Source organism: Lithobates pipiens, unplaced genomic scaffold, assembly GCF_037356315.1.
Source record: "Lithobates pipiens isolate NorthernLeopardFrog02 unplaced genomic scaffold, aLitPip1_a1.2 Scaffold_8, whole genome shotgun sequence".
NCBI lineage: Eukaryota > Metazoa > Chordata > Amphibia > Anura > Ranidae > Lithobates > Lithobates pipiens.
This window is the reverse complement of record NW_027507903.1, coordinates 164,374,501-164,386,015: the sequence shown is the minus strand read 5'-3', so window position 1 is coordinate 164,386,015 and position 11,515 is coordinate 164,374,501. Positions and strand designations below refer to the sequence as shown.

Sequence of the window (11,515 nt, the reverse complement as noted above, 5' to 3'; positions counted from 1 at the left end):
GTTATTTCATAATTATCAATCATCTGCAGCAACTGCAGGGCACTAATGAGGAAAGCTTCTGGGCTTGCATCCCTTTAGACGTGATTTCTTATTGGGAGTATCGCACCAAAAATGTAATGTTTGTTGCAGGGGGTGACTGAAATCGAACTTGTATCTTTCCCAGAAGTGCAAACTTCTGGGAAAATCAGTGAGCCAATGTTTCCAGGGGGTGGTCAGCACACATTCTGTGTACAGAACACCTCCAGGCAGCCATATTGCATTTTCAGAAAATTACAGAGGTGCAGATTAAAAAGGAAAGGTAATTTTTAATAATATTCAATTATAATATGACTTATGTTGCAATTGTATATGCTAGATAATTTTTTTTCTTTGTTTGCTATTTTTTTTCCCCACGAAAATTGAGTTACCCTTTAAATGAGGTTTGGATCAGACTAAATACTGCCACCGCCGATTTTTTTTTTTTTTTAATGGTGCAAGCTCTGTCAGTCTGAATTAAAATTCCTGCATGCAACTTTGAAATCAAATTGGTAATGTACTGTTTATTAATGAGCTACTAACTCCAACTAAACCCTACAAAACACATTAGTGCCATATAGTGACATACATTGCAACTTTCAGTAAAAGATACATTGGGTTGTAGAGAATGGTTATAATGCAGCAATTTTTATATTAAAAAACAGAATTCCTTTATTTTGAAGAAATGTTTATTTAACAACTGAATACATGCCAAAATGAATAATTTACAGCAGCAAGTCTTAATACAATTCCTCTCCAGTTTTCAATTCCCCCATACATTGTATTGATAAATATAGCAATGAAACATATACACTTTGTTCTTGTTCTTTGTTCTTGCCTGTTGATAGAAAAAAACACCTAAAACAGCAAAAATTACCACTGTTAGGCCATGGTATGCAGCTGACCTTTGGGCTTTTGTACTGTATGGTTATACTGTACGTGAGCACATTGAAATGGAGTACCTATGGATATCAGTACATTACACTGTACCTCTCCTAAATACTTAAAAATATTTACATCTCTTTTGGCTAATGTTTAGGTAGCAAAACCAAACTATTTAAACACATACCATGATATCACTAAATACTGCATAAAATGGGATCAGAAACTGATTGTTTCACATGCATTTACTTCTTTGAGGTCTTTTAACATACAGTAGTAGCTCTAAGTGGGCCATGGATCTGTACAGTAAATGCTAAGCCACATTTTGCACAATCTCCATTTTGCAATCTCTGCAGTCATTAGTTGATTAGTACAGAATAGTCATGTTTTATGATGTATGAAAATGACAGTGGAAGACAGTTTAAAAAGATGTGCAGTACTAAGTACATGCAATTGTGTGCTTTCCAGCTCTATATAGTTTGACTTTTCTTTTAGAGCAATTGTACAACATATTTAACTACTGCACATTGCCCAGCTGTGCTATTTACCGCAGGTCATGATGATGGTAAAACAAAGCTGGGATATGTAAGACTGTTGTGCCAACACACAGGTGTCACTTGGAAACCACATTGTGCTACTGCAACCATTTCAGGAGGATTCATTACAAAGTAACAAGCAAATATTCTGAATAAGATGAATGTTTTGGACCCATATTTTTGCATTACGGTAGGTAAAAAATTTCCACATTTTACAGTTTCAAAATCAAAGTAAGGCAAGGAAAGCTTAATATATTGATAGAAATCTCTGCTATAGGTAAATGGATACACTTGCATTAAGCAAATAGGTTAAGTGTGACAAAAACCATCACTGATATCTTCAAGATCCTTACTGGCTCTTGGGTTATGGGCCTAGTTTCTCTCTACTGAAAAACAAACAACACTCTCTCTATAAGCAAGGCTGAGAACCAAATAAATATTTTAGAGCTGAACTCCATGCAAACAGTTATATAGGTACCCGGAATACATGCATGGGAGTAATTTTACCTGCCAAAAGAGCTGCAGGTAGGAGAAGACTTGGTCACCCCTCTTCTCCTTCCCGCTTGGGATTATATAATGAAGGGGTAGGAATACCAGTGTTCTGGCATAGAGGGTATTACGGGAATCTAAAACCTAGTTACATTTAGGTATATCATGTATATTTAAAAGGAATATCATGTTTTTATGAATTTATTATTAAATACATAACTGCGTTCATATATTTTTGGAAATATTTTTATATCTGCTTTAGGCCTACATCACACCAACCTGTTAATGACACTGTGATTGAATGAACTATTTGCAGGAAAATGTATTTTTTTTTCAAAAACTGCACTTAAATTTCAAACTAAACAATGAGTGCCGTAAATGCCTCTAGCACCATATGCAATTGGGTAAAATCATGAATATCTTGCTGTTCCTGTAAGACATCATATATTTTTTTTTTTTGCATATCTGCTTTGTTTCTTAGGAACAGATGGTCAGTTATGTGTGATGTAACTGAAAATTTGCCCAGGAGTCAGCATAATAATCTGAAATGGAGGATTTAATTTTCTCATAATCACCCTGTTTAGAGAAAAGAACATCTCCTGCAGCAGATTTGGCTGTGGTGTATTTTAGTTTTCATACAAAACAGATGGTAACTTTCCACATATTTTATGGGAACAATAATGCCACTTAACAACACATAATAGTATATGGTGAAGGGTTATTAGGGCATTCTTTTAGTTGCACTTCACTTTTTTTGTCTGCTCATGCTATCCACTTATCAGAACATTTGGGTTAATGATGACTGGAAATGAACTGTACAATTGAAAAATTTTGTCAAAATCACACGATTTGACTGTGATGAACTCAGAAACTGGTGTAAAAGAAGCAGTAATGTGACTGCTAACACTCACATGGCTCCCTCGTTATCGTATAAGCAAAATTAGATGAGGAATCCTTGAGTTGCTTTCAAGCACAGTCTCATCTAAGGGGTCCTATGCAGCTTCCAGAGCCATAGTGATGTAAGGGTATGTGGGGTGTGCATGTAAAGAACAGACTGATATTACATAAGAAACTTCAGTAACAGCTCATTGCCTACTTTTACTCAAACAATCAGCTAGGATGCTAATCTTCGCATTAAAGAGGCCCTGTCATCACTGTACTTTAAGGCAAAGATTAGTATCCCATAGTACTTATCAGAATTGTATTTACAATTGTCAGATTAGTTACAGAGGATGTTGGCTTTGTTGTTATAAAATGCCAGCATGGATCTTTGGACCAGTTTATTTAATAAGTTGTTGTGTTTTTATCTCATCAACCTAAATGATAACACACCAAGAGCCACCGAGCAGCATAGACAAGTAACTGGTTAACGTAACCATCGTCCTTCTTAATCATACTAATTATCATTCACATTTTTTATGATTTTACTGTTTATATCATCATAGGTTAAAAAAAAAAACTATATTGTTATTTTAAGTCCTATTTCTTTTATTGTAACTTATACTAAGGAGTGGAAAAAAAAATGTATTGTAGACATACAGTATATGTAAAAAATAGTGTGCTTGGAACATCTATAAAGATCAAACCTGTGCTTGTAAACTTTTGCATGGGTTCCTAAAGGACTACATTCTGTTTTTAAACATATAACCCATTAAAAATATAATGGGGTTATTAACTAAAGGAAAATCCACTTTGCACTACAAGTGCAAACTACAAGTGCAAAGTGCACTTGAAATTGCACTGAAACTGCGCTTGGAAGTGCAGTCGCTGTAGATCCAAGGGGGACATGCAAGGAAAATCAAAAACAGCATTTTAGCTTGCACATGATTGGATAATAAAATCAGCAGAGCTTCCCCTCATTTCAGATTTACCCCTCAGATTTACAGCGACTGCACTGCCAAGTGCATTTTCAGTGCAATTTCAAGTGCACTTTGCACTTGTAGTGCAAAGTGAATTTGCCTTTCGTAAATAACCCCCAATGTGTCTTATATTAAATCCCTAGTGACCCAAGTACATAAGCTATGCTAACACAACCTTCAAAGTCAAACTGAGCAGCATGGATCTGCTTCTCTGCCCAGTTTGAGTCCACTAATACTCTAACAGTACAACATGCATATTATAAACTGCAGAGTGCTGTAAGAACAGTCTCACTTTAGGATTTTCTGAATTACAGTGACATTAAAATGACCATTACATAGAAAAATTAAATACTGTAGAACAATACTGAAAGAAACATGTTAATGATGCTCAGTATAACCCGTTTAAATTATATTTAATAAATATGGATTATAAATGTATATAACAAGTTATATTCTGTATTTCTTTAGAGGAAAATAAAAACAATCCAGGTTATTCATTCTGCCAATGCATCATACAGTATGACCAGTATATATATATTCCCTCTAAGAATAAACGATATTACTGTACCAATGACAGCATTGACTAGTATCTAAATGTAGTGTACAGTATATACACTGACAGTGCATAAAATGAAGTTCAGATTTATGTTAGAAACTAGCTCTAAATTTTCTTTATGGAATGATCTGAATTATTTGTTTTGCTGCATGGTTTCCAAAATGCAGACTCTGTTTTTATTAATAACTTTATTTTAGAGTAATAATTACAGGATAACTATAGGCAATCTGCTAAAATACTGTTGAAATGCACACATCTGAATTACTGCAGTAACAAGAAATGTATAATTATATTCAATCAGTCTTGGGCTTTACACATTTCACACACTATCACCCTGCATAGCCAGAAAAAAAATCCCTCTATTTCATTGCTCAGTTTCACAGTTTCTCATGTCACTTACCTGATAATTAGAGCAGTGCGATGATCAGGGGCGTAACTATAGGGGGTGCAGCAGTCGCGACCGCAACCGGGCCCTGTGATTCAGGGGGCCCATGCAGCCCCCTCTACATAAGGCCGGCAGCAGCATAGGCAGCTAGGGGTACCAGTGCACCATGCACACGGGTGGTGGAGGTGGAGGGTGACTAGCAGAGCTCCATGCTCGACTATCGCACTGGCTGCTCTTTAGTTGTGCATTCCCCGCATGACCTGTGTCCTCGGCTGGCTCCTCAGAGTACCCCTCTCCTGCTCCATGCATTGCCGCTCAGTCCGATGTCTGTTCTCCCCAGCCAGAGTCCTGCCCCCCCGAGTCCAGCCCACACTGCACTGCATACTTCTCCCGGGTAAACAAACTTTAAGCACACAGATGCAGTGCAGCCCTATGAGAGCCGGCTCCCCGGAGGACACTGCAGGCTTGTCTGCCAGCCCCCCTCCTCCCCCATCATACACAGATGATGAAAGGTCTTTCTGGGAGATATGCTGATCGCCCGTCCAGCACACTGGATGGATCCCAGGCCAACATGGATGAGTGCGCGGCCTACAGCTTGGTCATGGTGGGTGAGAGGACCCCATCCTCCACACACCATTACATACCCCCTCCATCTCCCCCTTGGGGGAGAGGTCCCTTCTCACATGGGGACAGGGACCCCCATCTCCCCTGGGGACAGGGACCCCTTCTCACCTAGGGGCAGTAACTTCATCTGCCCTGGAGAAAAAGACCTCATCTCTTCTGGGGACGGGGACCCCATCCTGCCTAGGGACAGTCCCCCAATGGGGCACCTAAAAATAAAAATAATAATAATAAAAAAAAACTACTGATACCAGTGGTGGAACTACAGGGCTCACAAAGGTCATACCTGTGACCACACCCTGGAGTTCCACCGCCGGACTCGGAGGGAAGGGCCCTGGCTGGGGTTCAGGGGGGGCCTTCATAGTTTCTTGCATCGGGGCCCTGAAGGTTCTAGTTACGCCACTGGCGATGATGCTCATTTATTGTACAATCATCAGTAGTGATGAGCCAAAGAAAGTCAGATACTGAACCTGAAACCCAACTAAAACAAATGGAGGTGAATCTGTCAAATTAGAAATGCTCATTTTCTGGTTTGGCAAGGCAATGCCAAAAAATAGCTTTGGGGTGGGCACTACCCTGTGGAACATGTACCAAGGCAAACTTTTTTTTCTTTTAATTCCATGCGGTTAAGAGAAGTGATATTTCAGCACTGGCATTTACAAAGCAAAATTGAGTTTTAAATTCCTGGAAAATCTCCTTCTTGCCTCTTTTTGGCACACAAACTCCAAACGTCCCCTAAACATGCCCATCACTTCTGATTTGACAAAAAAAAAGAGATGACCTGTCACGCACAACTGATCCTCAAAGGTAACACTATCTGAATGGCAGCTCCCCTGAGCTGACATCTTCTATATAAAGGAAGGGGCAAGGATTGTGGTGACATCATTGCTCAAATATGGTGGCCCCATGGCCATATTTAGGCAATAATGTAAGGCCCTATCCATGCCTATTTGCATGGCTGAAGATTCTCTGCCATTGTAAGTGAATGAGATGGATGCTGCCAGCAATTGTGCAAGCAGCCACTGCTTCCTAAGTGACCATTGACAGCCAGGATAGTGGGAATATAATTTCCTAAATATCGTCATATGTGGCCATGATTAGGCAATGATGTAACTGGCTCCATTCCCCGCCCATTCGCTTATGCGACTGCTGATTCCCAGCCATGTAAGTGGGCCAAACAATGTCAGTGGTCGGTAAGGATGCAACGGCTGCAAACATCTGCTACTTCCATAGCAACCCTTTACAGCCACAAGCTCTCTTGTTCATCTATGCCAAATGATGGGGTTCAGACAAACAGTGTTTGGTCCAACCTAACATTCAGGCCAATTACTAAGCCCACCAATATTCAGCAGGGATGAGGCAGAGTGGTAATATATGAAGCTGCAAAATTAAACGACAAAATAGGGAAGTTTTCTGACTTGCTGACTTGGTGTAGGAAAGGTGCAAAACTCAAGAATGACCAAACAGAATGCAAATCTTTCTGCAGGTTGAACAATTCCCATATTTCAACTGTATATCTGGGTCCCCATAGTTCTACTTTAAGTTATAAATATATATTATATTAACACATACATTTTGAAAATAAGCACTACAACAAATTATGATAATTTGAAAAATTACATAGCCCATAGCAAGTCTAATGTAGTCAGATCACTGAATTCTACAGTTTCAAGAATGTTATTTTTTTATAACCAGATGCATTCTTAGCATGTTTAATACAAACCAATAGTGCACCAACTTCTTTGGCATCATACTGCTGTCAATGTAGGATTTCATGAAAAGTTAGTTACTTTTATTAAAACATGTAAATACACCCTGCAGTGAGCAATGTGTACAATTTAATTTCTATCAGACACTTATTTTGCTCCAAGTAACCACTGGATGCAAACTTTATTAAACCGAGTTGGTACAAAGAGATACTATTTGAAACACCTCCATTTGTACATAACTTCACAAATATTAAGGTATGTTTAAAATAATCTGCAAAAAATTATTGCAAATATTGACATCTGTCTATGTACAGATACAGTTCACAGAGCAGTTATACCAGACACAAAGGCCCAATGTAGTAAAACTGGAGCAACAGAACAGCACATGTAGGCTTAGTGTAAATATAGGCTAAAGGTTTATATTAATTTTGTAATTTAAAGTAAAATATTGGAGCTGAAATCATGTCATTAAGGTTAATATATAGGGTTCTTGTTTCTCCAGTTTTATGCATCTGTACCTGTGTTGTCTGCTCTAACTTCTTTCTGAACTCTAAATATATAAATTATTTTGGAACATGCATGTGGCTTTGTTATAAACCAAAATTAATGCAGCTTGCATAACACCTTAATTTGCCATAACATACAGAAAATTCTGTAATTACCAGTTTGTACTCTTAATTTTTAGTCATTATTTAGTGGATCCAAAACATCTTTTATTCAGAATATTTGTTTTCTGACTAGTTAAAAGTAGGACATTGCCTAATTTTTTTTTAAATGCACTTTAACATTTGTTAAATATTATTCCCATTTCTAGAATTATTCATAATTAATCCAATTTGTCACTTTTAAAAAAATGAAAACATTAAATCAAAAAAAATTAAAAATACAATTTTTTGTGAAATTATACATGCCAGGAAAAAAAAAGTCTGTGCTACAACTATTAAGGGCAAAAAAAATAATAATAAAAAATAAAAGCATCTTAAATTCACTGCATATTTGTCATTTAAATTAAAGTACATTGCAACTTCAGGTCAAAGCTGGTTGGAGTTATCAGTAGTAGATCACTAAGCCCAACTCGTTTGCTGTTTATATTTAGTGAACTTAGTCTTCTTGCAGCTGTTCATTTTCTTTTGTGTATTCCCAGGCACCATTCCGACTTTTCATGTTGGGAAAAATATATATGCATCCAATAGGCTTTTCAGTTATATGAAATAGTATCAAGGATTTCAACCTTATTCTTAGTTGTGGGGCGGTGTTGATGACTGATGCTAGGCAATTCTCATTTCAATGGCAGGATGGTAAACTGTTTCTTCTTGGGAAAGGAAGGAAGTACAAATATCAACAACCTGATGAGAATTGTTTCAGAAATGGGAAAACCAAGCTGAGACACTTTGTCTTTAAAACCTTACATTTTTGACTATGTAGTCTAAGTCTATTTGGAAAGTTACTAATGTATTTTAAGTAGTGGAAAATTTGTGGAACTTTCCACCCTGTAAACATCCAAATAATGCCATGAAAATATTCATGAATATTGCATTTTTCCAGTTTAATGTCTATACAAATCCTACTCGGATGAGGTTTGAAGAGGTAATTCAGATCAGACACTCCTTGGCGCCCTTTCAAATTCATGGGTCCTCCTGTTCCTGCCTTTCTTATTTTCTTGTAGGTGCTTCCATTTATTGGAACTAACTTGGGCATTCGTATTTTTTTGCCGACGCTGTTTGCGGTCTCGTTTCCATACTTGTTCACAGAATTCATCCATTGTGTTAAGATTTGGGTGACTAATTAATTGCATGAAGTCTCTATACCATATCTTCTGTGTTGGAGACATGCTGTTTGATGGTTCTTTGTGCTTTTGGTTTTCTCCATCTTCATCTTTGTGCAGAAGCTCATCTAAATGTTCTGTGTCAATAATTTCCAAAGTTACTTTGAGGAGAGTTTGCATAAATCCATGTTCTACTGCATTACAGTAATATACCCCTGAATCTCTCTTTTTCAGAGTGCGAAGGAGTAGGCCATGGTCAGTTTTAATTATACGATCATCCATCCTCATCTATAATAAAGAAAAGAAGACTATAGTCATCCTGTTATACACAGTTTATATTGTGCTAATGCTTAAAGAAATAAGAAATAAAACATTTTATATTATTGATGATATGTTCTACATTTGTCTCATAAAACCTCTCTCTGGTATTCACTGGTGTTCAAAGTTCATGTAGCTTTGGGGGATTTTACTCTTAAAACATTTTTTTTTTTTGGAAGATGACATAGCATCAAAGCAAATAGTAAGTTATATTTCCTGGGGACTCTATTGATAAGAGCTCTGGGTCTGTATGCTTGCTTTGGACATTATAAAGAGGCCTGACTGTCCATATTGGATGTTTTATTTGATACTGTGAAACATGCCGCAGAAGGTTCAGATACACAAAAAGAAGGGTGGGAACACCTAAACCTCTAAAATGCACAGGAACTGAGTTAGTAAACACTGAATGTTTTTTTTTTTTCTGGAAAAATCTATTCATATATTTCTATATCATATTTGATATATAGTTCTCATAAAAAAAAGTTTTAATTAATTGTAACATAATTTTTTTAAAACGTTTTATGTAGATATCAGATATCTATATAAGAGAGATATATATTATAATCACAACAAATGCAACCTTCTAACAAAATACAACTCTAGATTTAAGGACATTAACGCTAATGGTCTAGAAACTACAGGTCAACTTTAATTTGAAATTTATAGTTTTTACCCAGATCAGAGCATTGTTATGAATTAAGAACAATGTGAAGCTCTAGCCAGCTGTTTGAAAAAAGGTGCAATAAACATTAACTATTATTAGTAGTCACAGACATCATTGTAAATTCAAAAAATAATGTTGTAATGTAAGAAAGTTCAAAATTTCAACAGCATATCTTTTTTTACAAATTGCTGTAAACACCCAGCTAAGCAAACCCAGTCATTTATCAGTCTTGTAATGTTTAATAAACACTTTACAGATAGAGCGGGCATGGTATAGTTTTTCTAACAATGTCACATATGTCATGTGTAAACTGGTTTAGAAAAATACTTCTTGTTTGTGTTGTATGTCATGGGTAATTGTCCAGCGTGTTTATGTTTTAAAGTTATCTGAGGCTTAAAAAGCAATTAGTAAAAGTCCACTGTCAGTAATTTAAGACAAAGACATGGCGTCATTAAGGACAAATAAAATTGATTCCCTGTAGAGTTACAAAAATACTGTAATGTTCCTTTTATTTTTCCCTTTATTTAAATTTTTTCTGAGGTATGGGGATGGTAATGCTATTATGATATAAAGTAAGGCAAACAGTGTACCACATACATATATGTGACTGATGTTACCTGAAATGATTTGTAATACTTCTCAGTCAGACTTGTTATCTAATCCCCCCCACTCCTGCCAAACTGTGTTGGCAATAAAGGCTGACTCATTGACCCTCCCTAGCCCAGTGTCAGGCTAATTGCAAGACAATAGCAAGTAATTGTTCTAGTTCTATTTTAAAATACATTTGATGATTATTATTATTTATTAATGAATGAATTCCATTTTTTTGCCCAGAGTTTAGCTTTAACAATAATGTCGTAACATAGAGTGCACATTTTAAATCAAAATCATACCACTATAATTTCAGAAACTGCCTAAAAAGTGTACATTTTGCATTTATATATCGAGAACATTTTTCACAAATCTAGATTGTGTTTTGAAACTAGCTGCTTTACATATATCTGTCCAATTTAAAACTAACATGCTGTTTTTAATTGAACTCTTCTTACTGCCAGGGCACTTTATCTGCATGGATACCTACACTATAATAACTAGGCTATTGCCATGTTTTCATGACAGTGATAACAACAGGTCAGTAAGGCACATAATGAGGGACAGTCGGACAAAGAGAGCAATAAATGAGTATTAGTAGAGTAGGAAAAAGCTAGAATCCTGTTCAGCTTTAATGATGTGACTCCTCTGGAGACTTCCTTTGACCACTGATCAAGGCGACAACATCATCACCAGGAAAGGAAGTGAGGATAAATCTAGCTAACAATTCTTCAGAGAGCAGTATAAACCTTCCCCACGTAATGACACCCCATTTGCTCCACTTGCATTATGTTCAGCCACCAGGAGCAAAGAGAAGGTTCTGGGTATGAAGAGCATGTGACTCTCTCCCCTTACACCCACTATGAAGCACTGGGGGCCTGAGCTGCCAATTGCCATATCTCAGTATTTTCATGTGGGGTGTGAAAAAAATATTTAGGCCTGTGCTCCAAATCAGTTTAATGGAGTTTACACAGGGTTAAATATTTTCTCTTTGGGTTTGTTGTCCTTGCTCTCACTAGAGGAGTTTTCGGTAAAGCAGTAAACACATAGGAACTCTGTGTAAGGGTGTATGCACATGGCCACACAGCATAATGTTCAGGCATATTTCCAAGCCCAGGAATAAAA

The 11,515-nt window shown here is 36.8% G+C and overlaps 1 protein-coding gene across 1 annotated transcript in view; it reads right to left on the bottom strand.

Moving 5' to 3' along the window:
- Nucleotides 1-686: 686 nt before the first annotated feature.
- Nucleotides 687-11,515, bottom strand: part of SEMA3A (semaphorin 3A) — a 308,087-nt gene continuing 297,258 nt past the window's right edge. Inside the window, exon 17 of the mRNA XM_077469953.1 lies at nt 687-9,105. Within this exon, the coding sequence (XP_077326079.1) occupies nt 8,650-9,105 (456 nt within the window). The 3' untranslated portion in view covers nt 687-8,649. The remainder of the gene's footprint in view (nt 9,106-11,515) is intronic.